Source organism: Anopheles nili, chromosome 2 (assembly GCF_943737925.1).
Source record: "Anopheles nili chromosome 2, idAnoNiliSN_F5_01, whole genome shotgun sequence".
Classification (NCBI taxonomy): Eukaryota; Metazoa; Arthropoda; class Insecta; order Diptera; family Culicidae; genus Anopheles; species Anopheles nili.
In genome coordinates, this window is record NC_071291.1 from 12,817,164 (window position 1) to 12,837,795 (window position 20,632).

General features: G+C 47.3%; 2 protein-coding genes across 2 annotated transcripts; both read right to left on the reverse strand.

The window, feature by feature from the left end:
* Window positions 1-14,427: 14,427 nt before the first annotated feature.
* LOC128720357 (seipin) lies at window positions 14,428-15,681 on the reverse strand. The gene is made up of 4 exons (XM_053814023.1): window positions 15,398-15,681; window positions 15,172-15,320; window positions 14,711-15,052; window positions 14,428-14,642 (listed from the first exon to the last, which is right to left on the reverse strand). The coding sequence occupies exons 1-4, from the start codon at window positions 15,679-15,681 to the stop codon at window positions 14,428-14,430; spliced, it is 990 nt and encodes a 329-aa protein (XP_053669998.1).
* A 1,430-nt stretch (window positions 15,682-17,111) lies between these two features.
* Window positions 17,112-19,609, reverse strand: LOC128732019 (sulfide:quinone oxidoreductase, mitochondrial). The gene is made up of 6 exons (XM_053825178.1): window positions 19,509-19,609; window positions 19,250-19,355; window positions 18,322-18,747; window positions 18,028-18,237; window positions 17,770-17,956; window positions 17,112-17,666 (listed from the first exon to the last, which is right to left on the reverse strand). The coding sequence occupies exons 1-6, from the start codon at window positions 19,607-19,609 to the stop codon at window positions 17,365-17,367; spliced, it is 1,332 nt and encodes a 443-aa protein (XP_053681153.1). The 3' UTR covers window positions 17,112-17,364.
* Between the last annotated feature and the right edge of the window lie 1,023 nt (window positions 19,610-20,632).

Sequence of the window (20,632 nt, forward strand, 5' to 3'; positions counted from 1 at the left end):
CGCGGCTTATTCAGCACACTGTGAGGGTGTCACGCTCAAGGCAACTACACCACGGCCTAACTCTCTCACAAACACACACACACACACACACGCACGCACACTCGAAGGGTGGCGTGGGGTGGGGGCTTATCTAATGATTTTACATGATGCCAGGCCTGTTGCTAACCCGTGGCGTAACTACGACCGTGGGCTAAAAATAACGTGCTCACATGCACATGTTCTTATCAGAGCGCTAGAATTGGTAGTAATTTGACAATGGCACCAACACGACGCCGACCACCGAGCGAGGGGTTGTGACCACTATTTCAGATGCTGATGCCATAAAGTGATCTCAGCCAAGTAAACAACGGCTTCGGTCGCGGACACTGAGCTGTTAGTGTGAGGCTACCGACGAGGTGCCGAAACGTCGCCATCGATCGACAGGATCCGCAGGTTGTCATTTGACAGATGACGTCGGCTTCGTTTTCTGGACCCGAATTGGGGTTTTGCGGTGGTTATCTCGCTCGTGAACCAACCCACTCCTGTTCTTGTTATCAAGCGTTGAAGTATCATCTAAACGAAAACTCACTTCATGGAGGTAGCGACCATTTTTGGAGGCCCGTTGGTGATGCTCCCGTTGCGGACGAATTGATCTCGTTGGCATCGTGACTGAGGCTGGAGTCGTTGGAGAAGCTTCCTGCTACTGGCGCACTGTCGCTACGGGTTCCACCGATGGGGACGATGAAAGGGTGTTTGGAATGGGACAACGAGCAGCATTGTGTCAGGATTCAGGAACTAGCGCCAGCTGGCTGTCACGTACGCGCGTTTGGCGCGCGTCATTCGCCCTCAGTCTCCGGTGCCAGAACGCGTGTATATTTGCTAGCGCCCTGGAGAATGGAAGAAAAAAAAGAGCCATTTTTAATTCGCGGATACCATTACGTTGCGCTTCCGGAGCATATTTTTGTGAAGACGAGCTCCGTGCGACCATGTTCCCTGATCGACCGGTTCTATTTTTACACGCGTGTGGAAAGGCGCCCTCGGGAGCTCATAATTGAAAATCGTACGAAATTTGGATGTGCTCATGATGGTTTCCTTCCGTTCTGGCACACAACCCTGTTTTGTGGTAGGCGATGTCCTTGCTAGCTCGTTTATTCTAACCTGCCGTTTGTGCGTGATATCGTCCTTCAGAAAGAAAAGACAATCTCCTCCCCAACATGGAAGGCACGATAGTTGCGGAAAAATGGTTTTCCTCAGTCAACGAAAAATTTAAAAAAAATCAACCACCCCAGACCAGACGGCAAGGCAAAAAGCACAGGCGGAACTTCTGCGCAGCTACTTTAGCTAATAAAACACTGCGCAGTTCAGAATCATCACGAACGCAAAACCCGACCGACGTCTTCAAGCAAAGGGGCCAGTTTTTGTCCCACCTCACGCTCTCGACAAGGGGTAGCTGAACGCCCCTTCTTGCTTCCTAACTCGCGTGCTAAATAGATACGGCCTCAACGGAGGGTTGCGTGCGTGCGTGCGTTCGTGTGGCTGTGTGTGCGAGATCGTTAGAGGAAACCAAACTTCTAACCCCAATCGAACCAGCCGCTCTAAACGCTCGCATTCGCCTACTGCTGGTGCGTGGTTTTTTTTGTGTGTTGCTCTCTATCTCTCTCTCTCTCTCTCTCTCACTCTGGCTACTGCGAATAGAAACCACACACGCACCGAAACGGCGTAGAATGAGACCATCGAGCGCACAACACATGTCGCCCCGAAAAATCGTTTTGGTATGCACACGAACAATGCCCTGCTGTGACGCGTGCGTCAGCCACACACTACTATGACCATGGTTGGTTGGCCCTATTGCGCCACCAACGCGACCCAACCTAGAAGTGCCCGATCGCGCACGATCCAGGAGTCAAGCTTTCAATTAACTTCAATTAGATTCGAACAGTTCCTCGAAAAGTGCAGCAAGAAAAACAAAAATGAAGTCAAATGAACCTTCATGGCCCGATCTCTGTCCCAGCGGCGCATTCCCACAGTTCCCGGCGTTCGTGATCGTGGATCCGGCAATTGAACAGCTCCTGGGAGACGATGGTCTTGGATGATCCAGAACTTATTGTCCTTTAGGGCGATGTGGCAGCTTTTCCAATCACGCAACACTCACTGACGCACACTCGCTCACACATGCTCACTCAAGGTCTTTAGTATTCAGCCATTGCTTGTTCAGCTTGGTTTTCGGCTGAACTGCTGGCTCTAAACCCTAATCAACCCCGAGATGCTCACCGAAATTTCGAGACCATCCTCGGACGGGCAGGAATTATTATCACGGCACTATCCCACACGCACCGCATGAGGAGACAATTCACGGCTCGAGTCCAAAGTCCCACTTCGAAGCAGCACTGGTTCCACCAACATCGTGGCCGCTGAAACATCGACTCTGAACTATATCGCGGTAAGGCCGCTTGCTGCGGCGCACAAAAGAGAAACGCGGCAGTATAGGGAACGGAAGCAATTACAGCACCGGCAGCAGCAACGGAGCATGGCACCGTACACATTCTGTGGCGGAGAGAGATAACCTAGTCCACGGGTCTGAGTTCAATAAATCGTTTCCAAGCGGTGAGGAAATGTGTTCGAACTAGCGCGAGCGCACACGACACGCGTCCGACGTCTTCGAGAGTTTTCAAAAATTTGTTTTGCTCCGTAGAAAATTGTCTGAGCTGAGCTCGACGTGCGTTGCGTACTACTGAACGACGAAAGGTTTGTAGCTGCGTATTGCCTGACCAAGGGTATGCAGGAACCATCACAGAGATGCTGATCTTCGGGGATTCTTCGGATCGCTTCGGGGAGAGTGAGCCAGAGATGTCAAACATAGGGATGTGGCTCCGGGAAAACTATCAGCCAAGCTCATTTCCATCACCACTGTAACGAAATGATCACTGTTATGCATAACATGAATAACTGTATGGAAAAGCCGGTCTTCTTCATCAAATTAGTAAGCAAAAAATAGCTCTTTTGGTGGGAAGAATAGGCTTTAAGCCATTTACTCCACGTGTAAAGTATATGTTGCTTAAAATGGTATCATTTTTTCATCACTCTTAAGCTCTTCTCGGACTTTATTTAAGGAAATTGTGTGCCATAGTTTGAAAGTTCTCTAATTTATACCATATGTTACACAACAATTGCCTACATTCAGGCGCAAACATGATATCCTTGTACTATTTGAATCTCTCGATCACCGAGAATTTATCAAATGCATTTCGATATCCAGAACCAATTTACTGTGACTTGGGGGGGTAATCCAGTAATGTATGTATTCTTCAATAATATCAATTAATAAACAATGGTTATAAAACCGCACAAATGTCTCGCTGAAACATCGGGATGTAAGGATGAAAAGCTGTGTTTTTTAGCAATCAAGTGATTTTTAAACTATATCATCTATTATTCTTTGCTCTATCCGCCACTCGATCCACTTTTTCCTTGCGATCCGAGTTTGACGTACCTGCTTTTTACGAAGACAACGGCCCGAGCTGGTGTTGTTTCGAGTGAGAGAGAAGCTCGAAAACCCGAAGCACGGTTGAATTTTCCAAACGTGATTACTCGCCACATTCCATGGAGATTTACTTTTACATTCTAGTTGCCTTTTATTATACCGCTTCGAATCTCAAGTGGGTTGGCAATACTTTCCCGCAGTTCCATCAAAAAACCGCTCAGTGTTATTTGTATCAAGTTGCCTAAGGTTGAGTTGAGCATGAATTGTTGTGCTACTAAATTGGTCATATCAAGTCCCCTGCTCGAACCAAGCATTCACAAATCCATAGGCTACAGGCCGTGTCGCCAACTCTTCCATAGGAAGTCACTTATCGCGAAATCCACATCCGTCCCGTTCATTCCCCTACACGGCACGTATTTGTCACTCATGTGACTTTCCAACAGCAACCCTCTGATGCTGCGCCCAGCGCATGCGAGATGAATCAGCGAGTTTCCGCTTAAATGTGAGTGGGCTAAGGCCTAGAGCAGCGTAGGGTTGACAAGCACTTCCCTCCCACCTCCACCTTCTTATCCTCAACCTCCTCTTCACCATCAAAAAGCAAACAGTGTTTACCGAAATTCTGGCCCCATGTAGCACAAGCACAATGACATCGACCTCGCATTGTTTGCGGTGCGTATCAGTGCGGTGTTCTCCTACTCCAAATCGCTTATTTTCGCCTCTCATTGCACGCACGATCGCACCAAGAAGCCCTCATCGCGTGCCGCCCTTAAGCCCCGGTCCTCTTCCGGCACAGGAATGTCGAATGTTCATATCGTTTGAGGTCAGCAGCAGGCGACTGGTGAGCGTGTTCGTTCACTCTTTGCGCTTCGCGCGTTCGCAGAAAACCACACTATGAATGGTGGCGATCGACGCGATCAGCTGGTCCATGTTGCCCTCGTGGAGAGTCCTTTCACCATGGCACCTAGAGTGCCCTCGGCGTAGTCTCCGCGCGAGTCGGGGCGTTAATTGCACCCCACCGAAGAAGACATCAGCTGTCGACGAGCTCCGGTTCAGGTCCGGACCCTGAGATTCGTCCGAACGACCGGAATGACCGTGCATTCCGCCTATCGGCGAGTCATGTGAACAGCCACTCAAACAGCGTGTGCGAGCGCGCGCGCGCTCGCGCGGAATGTTATCTTATCGCGCGCACGCGTTACGCAACCACGTGGTCGCATCGAGTGCCCAGAGAGGCGGCCACATTCCGTGATCGGTGGTGGCGACTTTTCTAGGTCGTCGCCACGACACACCAGCGGCCAGGATGGCTTCGGACGTTGGTGATGGTGAGATATTAGCATACCAATGCTAATCTCCCGGCAGCCCAGCGCTTTCTCCGGCTGGCTTCCACATCCTGTTCGGGTACGGCGATCTGGACCACGCTGCCTGATGGACGGGTCGCAACCTTCGGGTCACAATCCGGCCAGGGCGATTGGTTGGGCATGTTTTCTCACCGGATTCGACACCGGGCGAGGGTTCATAAATTTTTATGGAACCGCCGTTCGCCGTTCGCCTGTGCCTCAATCACGGGAAACCTTTGAAGATGGGTTTCGGTGCGGCCCGAAACGCACACCCGAAACGCGATCCGGTGCGGTTCCGACAAAAACAGACCGGCCCCACCGATTGGGGGTGCCGATTATCTGCACCGCGGGAGGCAATTTTCTGCCTAATTAATTACCGATTGAGCGAGGTGTAAGGTTTCGGTCGCGAGAGATCTTTCGAAGCCTCCCAGAGGTGGTGTTTTTTGTTTCCTTCTCCTGGTGGGCCACCCGTAGAGTGAGAGAGAGAGAGAGAGAGAGAGAGAGAGCGAGAGAGAACGAGATGCGCGAGAAGAATGAATGGCCCCGGGCGACCCTCAGCCAAGAAAACGATCAAGAAACGCAACGGGCAGCAACAGGGTGGCTCAAAAATGCCGTTACCAGGAGGCTGCGTGGTCGCCGAAAGGTTGTCTTCTCGTGTTTCTTTTTTTTTTCTCGCTCTCTTCCTAAACTGATCCTGCACCAAGAACCACTCTGGTTCCGCATGAGGCCACAAAACTCACTCGAGGGCCAGCAACTCGTTTCGACGGGCTTTGACAGTTTCGCGTTCGCAATCCCTGGCGGATTCCCGCGGGGCCTTCGGTGATTCCCTTTTTTCCCTCAGCTAATTAGCAGGCATTCTTTGGCTGCCCGAAAAGCAGCCACACCGGACGAAATGGAAAAAAAAGGGAAACCGTGCGGTAGAGCCGAAGATCACTTCCTAGCCCTTCACAAGCAACGTGGAATCGCAATTTTAATGGGAAAGCTGGCGCTTGCCGTGCCCTCGGGGTGCTCCTTTTTGCACCAAATTAGGGAAACCTCGTGCACCCGGCATTCAGGCTCACCGCGCTACAAGGAACGTGAAACCGATCGCGAATTGTGGCTCGTTTGTCTAGGGAGATGCAGCTGCTGCTGCATCTCCAGTGCAATGGGGAAACAGATTCGCACGGAAAGGGTCTCTATTCAAGGTCAAAAACCTCGTCCTTTCGGGATGCCAAACTCGAACCACGGCCTGGACCGTGAGGCTAAAATATGCACTCAAACAAGGGCCACTCGAAAAGGTGGCCAGAAGGCCAGACAAGCGCGCGTTTGAAACGAACTACCAACGGAACGGCTACCAAGTGTTGGGCGGCATCTGCTTTGCGCACATTCCTGGATGGCTCGCGCTGTTATTCGACGCGCGATGGCTCCACCTCACGATGGGGCGAGGGCTTAGAAGGTCCGATCGCAATCGCCAACGATCGCAATGGAAAAGCCAACAATCGAGAGGTTCTGCGGGCAACGTGAGGTACCGCGTTCCAAGGTATCGCGCGGCAAGCGGTGTCCAGTGAGCTCCAAAAGTGATGAGACCGTTCCGGGAGCCAACCAAAGCCAACGTCTACAACGGGCGGGTTCTCCCTGGCAAAAGAGGGCAATAAAGGAGCGCATATCGGTGGAGGAAGGTGCGCGATAAGGAAGGAGTACGGAGAAAGAGAATTCAACTAAGGACCGCGAACATCGTGTTGCAGCTCAGGGTGCCTCCAAGAACAGGATCGACAACGTCTACCCAGTGAAGCAGCCATTCGCGGTTCGTTCGATGGTGAGTACGATCGTTTTAGAACCATCTCTCGTCGCTGGAATGTTGCAATCGTTGCTGAAACTTGAGCAGCCATCCACACACACACACACACACACACGCACATCGATCGAGCCTGGATCGCCAGCACGAGGCACTGGAGATCGCATTTGTATTCCGCAGCACATACGGACATTCCAAACCGTCGTCTTCGGTGACTTCGTGTTACCGGTTACGGGGGTTTTTTTTCGGACGCTTTCGGGGCGAAACCTGCCAGCACGGTGCTTTTCCACCGCCACCCCGGGTTTTCCCAACCCCACCATCGTACGTTTGTCGCGCTTTCACGATCGCATTATTGGGCATTATTATGGCTTGCAGTTCGCGTTGCCGGCAATAGCTGCTCCAGGGTGGATCGTTAGACGGTGCATTTTTCCGCGTCGCGTTTAGAGGCGCATTGTCCGGCTTGGGAGGTTCTGGAGAACAGACGATGGGTTTGGTTAACATTCTCCGCTACCCGTGGTACAACATGGAAGCATCTCACATGCGCAGAGATGATTAACTCGTGCTGATATTATTTATCCATTTAGATCTGGCAATGTTTGATGGCTTCAAGAACGTTGACTGGATTCAATTTGCAGTATGCAACTACCGGAATCAGGATCTACATGCTTCGGACCTCAGGAAACCAAGTTTTACAATAAAAATGCAAATAAATCTACCATATAGTGGAGCAAGCTTGGGGTTTTTGAAACACCACTAATGCGCCAGCTACCAGCCCTGATCGCGAGCCAATGTACGACGTAAGATCACTTCGATTAAGATAACACAAGATCAATTCGTACAGGCGTCGTTTCGGACATTAAGCTTGCCGCAGAAGATCCGAACGAGAGAGAGAGAGAGAGAGAGAGGGATGCGAGACATTTTAAAATTAATGAGGGAGCCTCCAAACGAGCCGCGAACCCGGAGTGCCTTTCAGCCCTGCTAGAGCCCGCTGTTGCACTTCTAGAGCGAAGCATTCAGTTTCAAGCCTCGACAGAGCCCATCGAACATCGAACAAACCCCCCCCCCCCTTTTTCACTGGGAAAGCTCAGGGGGGGGAGGACGGGGACGTGACCCCCATGAAAAGGGGCGCCGCTTTTTGTGCCTCGCTGTCGAATTCCTCGCGCAGCTCGTGATGATGGCGGTGGTCTAGCCCGTGTTGCGGACCGCGAAAGACTTTTCCTAACGGGATCCGGCATTCTTTCGCCCCAAGCAAGACAAGGCCACACCGGGCGTTTTGTTGAATGAAAGTCTCCCCCCACTTTGAGAGAGTACCCGGTCCGGTTGGGGTCCGTTCGGTTCGGTTTGGTTCGGTGTCGGTTTTCGCTGGAGTCCGCTGGAATGCGGCCGAACGCCATTGCCCCGGAACCGTTAGTGACAAATAACGAAAACAAAACAACAACATAAAACCCTTCACACACACACAGGCGGGTGAGAGAGGATGGGGGGAGGGTGTATTTTAGGGAAAAATCGTGGTACACGACGCTCGATTTGAATAAAAAATCATTCACAATCTCCCGGTGGATTGGGTTTGAAATATCGGTTCGTTCGTGTCTCAACCCCGCTCTGCTGGCACCATTTATTTGTTCGGTGATAAAGGGGAAGGTGACGAGGGGGACGGGGGACGGGGGGGGGGGGTGACGCCAATAGGGAAATCGAAATGGGGTGAAGGTAAACAAACCCTGGCCCCAACGAAAGAATGCGGCGTGGGGCTTCGGTTCGCTTCGAAGCACGTCCAGAAAAAGCGCCTCTCTGTAGGGAAAGGAAATTGTTTCAGCTGTTTCAAGCGTTGCAGCTAGGCGCCCCACGGACGGGGCCATGTAAATATGTCTCCGTGTGGTCTTTGTTTGATCAAAGTGTGGATCGAAATCGTCCTCGTCAAGAGGCACCTGCTTGTGGCCAGCATCCCGACGAAAAAAAAGCAACGATCAATTTCAATCCCTCGATCGCGGATTGAAAACTCAAGCAAGCTTGAAATGGAGCAAATGCTGCAGAGTCCTGGTCGCGATCACGATCCTTCACGCGATCCCGCAACCCTCAGTCCGCGACCCCTTCGTACCTCGTTCAGGCACTCAGGGCTCTTACAGGACTTTGGCCCTACTCAGCGTGTTGGCGTCCAGGCGGCCTCATCTTATCTTCATCAATCCGCGGCTCTCTCGCAAACCCCCCCTCCCAGTTTCGCTAACCACCCAAATTCGGATGCTGCGAAAAACTGTGCCGCCAGGAGCGAGACAGCACGACTACACGCGATCACGTGCACGCGCGCGAACGAGACCGCGTTGCGAAGCAGCACGCGAAAGAAAGGAGCGCCAACGACTCACTGGAAGCGACTATGCCACCGGAATGCGTGGGAATTTTTTCCCCTGGAATGCGGCTCAACGGCCCGGGCCATCGCTTTTCACTCCTTTCATTTCGGGCTCGTTCGGTCATCTTTGGCGGCTTTCGCCTCAGCATCCCTCTTCGCTCTGTGTGTGCGTGTGTGTGTGAGGGTGCTCTTTCTCGCTCGCTCGCTCGCTCGCTCAACGATCGCGGCTAAAGATCGCGCTTCTCGCTCTCGAAAGCACCAGCAATCAACCTCCCGGTCGGTCGGAGATTGAGCCAGGGGGTTGTTGAGCTCACGGACGGGCACAGGTCTAACATATGATGGCCCCTTTTTCGCCGGGGGTTTTGCGAACTTTTTTCATCCGATCGCGCCCTGTCTCGATCTGCCGATCCTTTCCGAAGGGTGGCGTGCGTGTGTGCTTCTTTTTAAATATGTATTTCTTTTCACAAAATTTTGTTTATTCCCCGCCCGATCGGGAAGCCGCTTTATTTTTTATGGCTTTTTTTCTTTCTTTTTTCTTTTCTTTCCCTTTTTTTTTAATGTTGTCGGTGCCGCCAGCGCATGGGAAGGAGATTATATTATTTTCGCCGCCGCGCGATGTGGATTGAAGTTTTGCGTTTGACTTTTCTCTTTTCGACCCACCCTACCCCCCCCCCCCCTTCTCCCCTCCCACACAAATTGGGTGGTACGATTTTTGGGGCCGCTTGTGGCTTTGGTTTCGTTTCGTTTCCTTTTGCTTTTGCTTTTTTTTTCTCTCTCTCTCTCGATCGAGTGTTGTTGCGTGTGCTTCTTCCCTCTTTCAGGGGTTTTTGTTCCGTTTGGGCCATTTCGGCAGGGCCCTCCCGGCTTCGAAAATCGAAATCACCCGTCACAGCCCCGGTGGCGCAGAGGAAACCGAACCGATCCGGTCGTTCTGGGCGGTCGATTGAACCCGCGTCGACGTGAGGCGTCGTTTCTCGAGCACGAAGGGAAAAGCCGGCGTGTGAAGGGCACGCGAAGGTCGAGGGCCCAAGCAGGGTGTGGTTTTAGTTTATTTTTTCTTTTGTTTGTTGCAAAATGAAGCGTTCGGGTAGGTCGATTCGCTGGTGGCCATTCACCCGCCATTCCGGTTCCAGACCGGGCCGCTCGAGCTGGGGCGATTTAATGCCACATTTCGCTGGCGGTTGCACATTCGCAACATGTTGCTGCTGTTGCTGCTGCTGCTGCTGCTGATCGGTCCACGGTTTCGCGGCCGGAATCGAATGGCCTGCGGTATTTTGTGTATTGAACTTGAAATTTGAATAAAATTACTGAACCACCATGCATGAGACACGGCCCGCGAAACGCCGGCCAATAAATCAAGCGCACTTTCCACCGCGCACCATCACGATTCTGCGGCGCGGTCCAAAACGTTCGTTTTTGGGGTGAGATTTTTGTTTTACGAGGGATTTTTTGGTTGTTGTTGTTGGGTTGATTCGCTCATCGTCCCGCTCTGGTTGGACTTTTGTGTATTTGGATCGTGCCCTTTCGTTCTGGCGCATTGCAACCCCAACTGGCTGGAGGGTGGTTTTTGGGTGTTGTTAGGTCTCGTTTTGCAATTTTCGGAGTATGGCATTTTTTTTTTGTTTGGGAGCTCTGAGATGGAGCCTTTCCAAGGTGCGAGCGTTTTTGCACTCACAGTTTCGTGTTGCTTGCATCAATCGCATCTTGATTGGATCGTGCAGCGGGAGGCACGCAAGATGCCAAGATGCCAATGAAATTAATTTCCCTTCAAACGCCCTTCGACAACGCAAACGAGGACGCTTGGAGCGGATGTGCTCAAGCTAGCGATGGGCTGATGTGGCGCATTCCTGCATCTTTCGTAACGGAAGCGAATCAGAACGGCAACCATTTGCCTTCCCATTTGAGTAATGATTCCTGGAGCAGAGAATGTCAAGTGGCCACGATCATTATGGCGAAGGAAAATTCCAAAAAGAATGGGGCGAATTGGTCTCGGGAGCGCTCTTCGGGCAATGGTCCAGAAAAGATCCGATCGGGTGGCGGATTTGGAAGGAACCATTCGATCCCGTTAGTCGATCGTACGCGTGGTTCGACTTCTAGTTGCATGAGCTGACTACGGGTTACCAAAACTGTACGTGACGACTGGAATTCGAATTTTTTTTCTCTACCCTTTTCATTTCCAACATCTTCCAATATCGATCAAATGTAATTGAACTCATGTTTTGTCTATACCTATTGCTTGTTGTTTTTTTTTTCTCTTTCTCAAATCTCTAATCAAAACTCCTAAGGATACAGTTGCCGTGAAATGGGAGAACCTTCATAAGCCGCAAATGCAAAACTTTTCCCAAGAATCTTCAGAATGATTTATCACTCGCGTCTGTAAATATCAAGTCTCAAAAAACAGACAAAAACAACAAACATCTAACCCAAACTTAAGGCCATTCAAACGGAAACGATCAGAAAGATGCTGTGAACGTGCTGCACACCCACCGTTGGGGCCGAGAATTGGCAAAAGAAACATAAAGAGTGAGAGAGAGAGAGAGAGAGAGAGAGAGAGAAGGAGAGAAACGAACTCCAACTGGTACACGAATTTAAATCGCCAATATCTTGCGAATGGTCCGAGCGCATGATGAAAATGATCCACCGACGCGTTCCTTTTGGGTCGGCTGAAAGTCCAGCATCACTGTGTGCACACTCACACCGGAGCAAGATCGCGTATGATCGCGAGTTGATGCTGGCGGTGTTCTTGGAATCACCGGGCGGTAAAGATAGTATCACCGTCGAAAATGGCCCCCACTCAGATCACCCTCGTTTTCACGTCTCGATCATCCCCATGCAGGGGTTGTTCCGTCATCGTAAAGCGCAAGATCACGAGATTGCACTAAACCACCCGTACGAAACAGCGCTATACGAGGCGCCCCCGTTTCGTCGATTATCGTCGAGTGTGTACGTCCGGCTTGCGCCTTTGCTTCCGCTTTCGAGACGCATTTTCCTGTGCCACGCATTTTCGCACGGCTTCGAGAACTCAAGCCGCCCTCACTAGCACCGACTCGATCGCGAGGGCATTTAAAATTTAAATGTACACTCGTCGAGATCCCTCTGTGGGCCGATCCTGGGTTTCGGTGGTAGTGGTTGCAAACGATCTACCAAAACCGGCACACCAGTTGGTGCCAATTGGACACGATCGAGTACTTTGGCGTGCTGGCGCCGTAAATTAACGATCGAGAACCGTCCGCTGACGTCACCGTCACGGTCACCAACACACGGGCAGTTGCGTTCTAATCGCACCATGCAAGGGTGAGTGTGCGTTATCAAGCACGAGGCGCCAAAGTGCGATCGTTCCGGGTCGCCAACGTGCGCACCAGATGCTGATGATCGCGAAGCAACCCTTGTGTCCTTTTTCCGCCATGTCACTGATCACCGGTTAGACACGATGCTGGCTTAAAGGAGCATGATCGAAATGGGCATATATTTTACAGTTTTATTAGCAGCCCCGAATAACCCCAACGAATCTCATCACACCTTCCGAGCACGTTCACGTTGGCTGCACATCACCTCAACGTTCGAACGTGCCATCCCCGAACCCGGCACAGGGTGACACATATTAGCACGGTGGCCATGGCGACAAAATCACACACGCACCCAATCCCGCCGTGTTTATTTTTGAGACTCACCCGGGAGCAATAAACTCCCGCGCGGACGGACGGACGGGCGGATAAAGCCGCCGAATGCGATGAAGTAATCAGCCGGATGTCGTCGGGGTTTTTCGAAGAGCAAGACGAGTTTGACGTCTTGGCGGATGGCCCAACGGTTCCCTTTCGAAGGGCCTTTTTAATGGGTGCCACTCTGGCTCTGGTCTGGATCGTACGGCTTTATCAGTGCACCGTGTGCTACTTGAAACCACGTCCAACGATCGCTCGAGGAATCGTCCACTTCCTGCATTGGCTTTCTTCTTTCACCACGATCTTTAAGATGATCTTGTAAACTGATAGTGACAACGATCGCATCCAGATCGTCGATCCAGTGTACAACACACACACACACATCTCATCAGCACTCGAGAGAAAAGCATTAACGGAAACGCGAAGTGTGCGTACTTCCGGAATGAAGCCGCGAGTTGCGCGAAATTCCCGTTGCTCTACGCAACCGACTGAGCACCGGAACCGGTTCCGGACGGTGGAGGCTATCTACGTTCTAATTACTTAGCGCTTCCGGGGAAGCAGAGAGCGAGAAAGGAACGGTGCTGAGGCAAGCGGACAATTGTGATACCTATCACGGGGTCGAGGCACGGTTCCGGGCCCAAGCTATTTCCTGTCTGGAGGCAGTTCCGGTTCTAATTTAGCATCCGGTGGGACGTGCGTGGAAAGATAATTTTAATTACGCACCATCGCGAGGTCGCGGACTCGATGCAGTTGCGGTGTCCGTTGACATAATTTCTCCTTTGCACCGGTAGCTGATACGAGAAGGCAAAGCATGCGTTTTCAACGACCATTTTCTTACAGCCTATGGATCGTTGGTTAATCTAGATCACGAGGGTAAATTCGATTAGAAACATTTTTTTGGGATTCCTAGAAGAATGTGGAAAATGTTACCAGACCGAAGAAAAATGTGCGGAATTCATGGACCTTGCGCTCGCGAAGGCCTTGTCTCCGAGACAATCTTTTTTATTCTTTTGGTGGCGGGAACTATGCCACCCACAAGACCACCCAAATGGGGTGTTTCGAATTAAAGCTGGCCATCGAATCGATGAACGTGCGCATGATGTCATGGCGCCGACACCCATTTCGGTATTGTTTGAGTGGCCAAGTTCTCCCGTGGAAGCGATTTCGTTCCATCGAAACGCCAGCAGTCGAATTTGCGCACGATAATTTAGCCAACTCTTGCGTAATGCTGCGTGTCTCGGTCGAGGCCAGTCTATCGGAAGAGAAGAAAATGGTTAGGGGGTTAGGGGATGCGACCCCGTGTGCCGTCTGAGACGAGCGAGATAACCGATGCTCCGAGGGGGAGGACGAAACACGCACACCAAACCGCACACATGGCTGGGTTATTTTTAAACATTTTCAATTTCCGTATTATTTCGCCGGTGGAGCTAACGCAGCCGTACCGTGGCCACGAGACGCACCGATTTTTCCCTTTTTTTTCTTACCCCCAAGGCCATTCGCATCCTGACCGGCGTTGGAGGCGTTTGTGGGCAGATTTTTGCAAATGAAACTCATCGCGTAGCGCGCAGACGAGCGAAAAAAAAGATCCTTTCTCTCGGGGAGAAAGGTGGAGGCGATGATTAGGCGTAGGTGGGAAAAACGACACGGGTGCTGACGGATGATTGGTCTGGCGTGATTCAACTTACTTCAATAGCAAGCCGTCTGATGTCTGAAACTTAACCACAGACGTCCAACACGCGCCATTTGACTGAGAGCGCAAATGGAATGCAGCAAACAAATAGGCAAACGCTAGAGACATATTTAAAAAAGTAATATTTTATACAAAAACATAACAACAATAGACAAAAAAACCACAACCGTTATTCTTCGTCCATTAGCCAGTCTTTCGATACGACAGGTTCAGGTTCTTTTGCCGACTTCGGTGTTTCGGAATGTCCGATTGCAGCTACCTTCGAGACACCCTTGACTATCTGCTGGTAGCGATTACTTATGTCCGATATCCACTCCGAATCGTCCCAATGGTACCAGCTCAGCACGCAAACAATTAGAATGAAAAACAGATTGGTGGTGATGCCTGAAAGCGCAAATGATTCGTAAATCGTAGAACGTAAAGCGAACGAGTATCGACGAGTAAACTCCTACCTATCACCGCTGAAAGAACGGGCCAGTTAAACATTAGATAGCGTAACCCCGTGAAGTTAGCGACTACCTGCAGTTGTGCTGAGTACAGCTGAACGTCCTGCCGAAGAATGGTGATGTCGATGTTCGTGGCCGGGTGATTGGAGTCATCGAGGAAATTTGAGAACAATTCCACCGTGACCAGTTGCTTCTCTTCCCGATAGCCGAATACCAGCAACGGTGCGAACACTATCGTGAGGATCGTTTTGAGCAGGTCCGATTTGTAGTGCAGCATCGACATGCGGCATGATTTGGCGATTTCCTCGTACCCGTAATCCTTGACCGTACCGCAAACCGTAAACATGCCTGCGGGAAGCGAAAAAGCGACTTAGTTGCGCCTGCAAAAGCATTGCTTTAACATGTACTCAAAGCTACATCAAACCCACAACCGTTATCTAGGACGATCACTTAATATAAACGATTACCTATTTTACCATTGTGATCAGATTCAGGCATTTCCAGGTTAAGGATGATCTTGTACGGTTGTCCAACCATAAGGAATCTTTGATGATTTGTCAATGCCACGTTCGCCGTTGGGTAAGGTTTACAGTCTATCGAAGCATCCTTACATTCGCTACAAAATAAACCAAATGTAAGCATATGATTAATGGCTGTTGGCTGTGATATAACAGAAAGCTGTTAGATAAGTACCGTAAGTTGAGATGTACATCTTTCAAGTGTAAAACGGATGGCATGTACGAGTAGTAAAAGTATAGGTACAGGAATATCGAAGCCCACACGACGGAAAATCCCACCAAAACGACGATGAACAACTTGAGGAACACATTTTTCGTGGTATTTACGCTCTTTTCCTTGCGGGCTTTGTATTCTTCTGCCGCAGCCAGCCCGAGTGTTGCGATAGGTCTGATGAAGTAATTCCGTACTATCTTGAATGGATCCAAAATCATGAGCAACAGCCCTACGACGAATCCCATGTTAGGTGCTGATCAATGTACAGACGGGTTCAAACGGAATAGATAAGAAATCTCTGTCGATGCGATAATAGCGCTGCAGCCAAGGAAGGTAGTATTATAATCAATGTATAATTTTTCTACATGAATGGCGTGCTTCGGAATGTTAGAAGGTGCTTTTACATGTTACATGCTCAATGTAGATTACATCTGCGATTTTATGCTCAAATTTGAACGCCAACTCGTCATTTGTTCATCAGCATATTGTTTGAAACATGTGCTATACGCAGTTACTTTTACAATCCGAAGTTCTTTGTTGCTTTTGCGTACAAAATTAGATCAATTTGGGTCTCTGACATTCAGCTGCAATTAAACATAATAACCATTAAATTATTAGCAAAGAGAAGTTAAAATAAACCAGCGTTAGCAATCATATTTTGCTTACACGATTGATGCCATGTTACATGTTTGATACAACAACTTACCTTTATTATGCTTAGTTACTTTGTATTTGGATATCACTTTCAAATATATTTTAGTAGAAATAAATGAAAAGTTTTCATAAATTTTGAATTAAAATCCGGCAAACCTTTTGCGATATCAACATTAACGATCAAAACAACCTCGCTCGCACACACTGTTAAATGCGATGACATTGCTAGGCAGCGATACGTCAGATGATGATTTGGACGAATGCCTAATGGTGATGTTTGTGCCTAGAAATTATGATTTTTAATTAAGAAAAAGAAAACTAGCTCGCATTTCACTTGAGCAAAATACGGAAAATTTTTCGTAAAAGTAACAAGAGAACATACCAATCAAGAGGTAATGTTTTATCCTCCGTGAAACTGTGCTACAAAAATGAGTCTACCACTAAATCAATTGAAAATTCAAATGATTGAATTATTTCAAATAATTTAAACGCTTGAAATATTTCAAGAATTGAAACAGCGTTTTCTATGAGTAAGATTTGAAACTTTGTGTACAGCGGAAGTCAAATTGTGTTATACGCTGAATTAATCCGTAGCACAGTTTGTGCCTCGTATGGAGGGGAAAAATATTAACTCTTAACTGGTATGTTCTTTTGTTACTTTTGTGAAAAACTTTCAGTTTTACCCGAGAAGTGCTCGGAAATTAATTTATTGTCATTTATTTTATCTTTTCCACTTTCCACGCTATGGCGTGTTCGTTTTCAATGAGCATAATCTTGTGGAAATAGATGAATAATTTAGTAAATTTTTGAACGCAATTTAATCGTAAAAATTTGGAATTCATAAAAGATTACTGCTATTCGATGGGAAGAGAGCGAAGTATAAATTATTAATCAAATATCAAAAAACGACGCAAGAAATACTGCAATAAGATGTTTTTTTATTGTAGATGTTGACTTCGTAAGTAATCTACAAGTACACCTTCCAACCAGTTAATAATAAAGTGAAAATCTCCAGCACGAAACTTGTGCACAAAAGTCACAGTAAAGAATATAAACTGAATAACAACCGGGTCGTTATAACTGGTTAAATATTAAATTATATATTGCCGCTATGCGCGCAACGTGATGAATTCATTTTGAGAACAGCCTGGAAAATTGCACCGAAAGTTGATAGAACATTACATTTCATAAAGACTACCTAACAATCATTGAAAAAATAACAAACCACTTGTGAGTATTAAGCATCACAGACATGGTAAATGGACTGGAACGTTTTAAACGTGCATATGCATCAACTTTCTCATTAACCCCGGACCGTTCCAGAGCCCATTCAATAGTAAGTGCCAGTAAAGCGCCGGCATAAAGTCCTTCTTCATAAGGTACATGGAGAAGCGTTCTTTGCGTTGGTCCACTGGGAAAGTTTCCAACGGCGTCAGGGAATAATCAAACTCAGCCAACATACACGTGTTGTATCCGGTGACCAAGGGACAGGATGCGTATCCATCGAACACCCGGTTAGGTGTTTTACCCTCCATAACAGCCATTAAGTTTTTGTACACCACTTGCGATTGTGCAGCTGAAGATAGAAGCGAAGGAAGAAAAAATCAAATGCACATGCAATGCTAACGATGCCAGCTCGCTGATGAATTAGCATTTACAAGTAGCTCTCGTTTCCTTACCGACGGAGGCCGCTGTTTTGGAATTCGGTGACGACGAACAATCGCCGATGGCAAAAACGTTGCTGAGCTTCTGATGCTGCAGCGTATCCTTGTTCACGTCCACGAAGCCAGCCTCATTAACTAGGCTTTTGCAAGCCTTCAACACGTCTGGGGCGCCCATGGGAGGTGTGACGTGCAGAAGTTCATACTGTAGCAATGTGAGCAACAGGGAGACGTTAAGATCCTTGTCGCACGTTTACCACAGCCTGACCTACTTACCTTAATGGTGAATTGTTCTTCCGGCTTGTCAAGATTTTGGAATACCGCTTCATCAGAGGCTGGTTTGACTTCGACAAGATTCGTACGAAGATTCACATCGATGTTGCGCTTTTTGATGATTTCCCACAACGCATCAGCATAGTGCTTTACACCAAACAACACCGGCAAAGAGGTGTTGTACTGCAAGTGGGCATTTTTGAGCTTGTTGTTCTGAAATGAAACAAACGAATTGAGCTTCGGTCCGTACCGTAGACATGCAAGGTCCTTAGAATGATTTTTTAGTTATACGCATACCTTTCTCAAATAGTGCTCTGCAATGTAGAGAATTTTTTGCGGTGCTCCAGGACACTTGACAGGGCTGTTCGGAAACGTGAACACGGCATTTCCAGCTTTGAAATTCCGCAAAGCTTCAAAAGTTCGGTTGACGTATTTGGGTGAGTAATTGGAGCACACTTTCCCATTCGGAATGGAGAGCGCTTCAACCAGTCCAGGAATCGCGTTGTAGTTCAACTGTAGCCCGACAGCAACCAAAAGATACTCGTACTCGATTTTATCGCCACTGCTTGTATAAACGGCATTATTATCTGGATCCAATTTTGCAGCCGAATCCTTAACCCATGTAGCTAGTGTAGGTAACACGCTTTTCATAGGTCTAAAACTGTCCTCTAGTTTTTTTATTCCTCCTCCAATCAGAGTAAACATTGGCTGATAATAGTGATTCTGATAAGAAACAAGAGAAATGTAGCTAGATTAAATGTGCCCAAGCTTAAAGATAGAAAAAGCTATAAATAAATGAAAAAAAGAAACTAATTCGAAACCCACAAATTATCGCTCGTCACGAACAGATTTCAGTTTGTTCCTTTAATTAGCACAAGTTATACAATGCTGACTTGCAGTCTTTTGGCGGGCATAGCTAACAAATTGAGTTTGAGAAGAACAACCCCCATAACGAACTATGAAGAAAAATATGTCTCGAGTTTTAAAAAACTTCGGTAAAAGATTATGGGAATGAGTAAAACGAATACACAAAAAATCATTCTAAGTGAACATCCTGTTGTAGATAATAATAGCAGGAAGGAAGCGTTGATAACAAGCTTTAATTTTGATTGCACACTTTAAATTTGTAATCGCGAAATAGAGATAAAAATCGCCTCCACTTCACGAGACGCTTGTAAGTCTTGCAATAGACGAAATGAAGGCTTTTTGTGGAATTGCTACTTACATCAGCTGGTTCAAGAATAATCACTTTTCCTGCGCCCAATTTGCTGGACGCTTTTGCTGCAACGGAACATCCTCCAGCTCCACCGCCGACTACTAATAGTTTGCATCTGTGGTGAAAAATATTAGTAAAAAGAGAAGAGTGTTATAACCCGAATATTCAAAAATGAACAGCAGCAAAAGCAACATGCTTTCTAAAACCACCTGTGGCTTTTCTATTGCTTATTATGTTTCATTCTCAACCAAGCATTCGCAGCACCTACTTGTGATTTTCTTGCATCAAACTGCCCGTAGAAAAACTTCTTAAAACAATGCCTATCGGGTGGTGTTTTGTTGATATTGAATGACTTAAAACTTTCAGCATCTTGAACGGTGGCACGACTTCTTCTAAAACTAGGTAGCTTTTAAATCACGAAGACACAGAATTTGTTCTATGTAATAAAACTGGAATGATTGTAATTCAGCAGATAGCCAAAAGGTCACTTTATTGGTTTCTGTGATGCGTTGAACAGGTTCCTATCAGTATTCGGCCTAAGTATGATTGGAAGCAACTTGTCTGATGATTCAATTGTCGGCTTTTTTCAAGCATAATTTGACAAAACCATATTATATTAATTTACAACAGTTTAATTTATGTAAAGCAATAAGATTTGATTATGCACGCATAAGAGATGAGCCGCAATAGATATACGCAGAAAATTGTGTTTAAAAATTCAAATTTCACGAATAAATTTACAAAAATGCTCACAATCAACAAACTAAAACCCAAAACAATCAAGACCGCGTACACACGACCAATTTTGCGGATGAAACATCAAATGTGTCAAATGTTTTAAAATCATTCAAATAGAATAGTTTTACAATATACTAAAAAGTAAATGCTACAATATTAAAAAAAAAGCTTTAATCTGTAAAATTTATGATTTAAATTTTGTCTCAATGCTGTTTATACATTTTGTTAGTAACTAAATGCAAATAAGTTTTAACTGTGAGTCAGATAGGGCTCGAATATCTGACATTCAGATTCAGAGTGGTTTGATAAACGAACGCTAGATGGCGTAGCTAAAATCATGCTTTTGAGCAGCGCTATTTGCAGAAATTCTATAGTACAAAGCATGAATTGCTCATGGTTTTGAAATGCATGACACGATGATACTTAGTAATATACAATCGGAATAACATTTACAGTAATACGTCAATCGTGTAATACATTTCTTCTTTCATGCGTATAATGTATGTAATATTACTGTTCAATATTCAAAAATGTCGGTGATCCAAATATGTGAAAGATTTAGATGATAAAATAATATAAAAAAAGTAATTGATTGATCTATTTAATGATCTTCAACAACATAGAGTTGTATAATTCTTATATATTTCATAATTT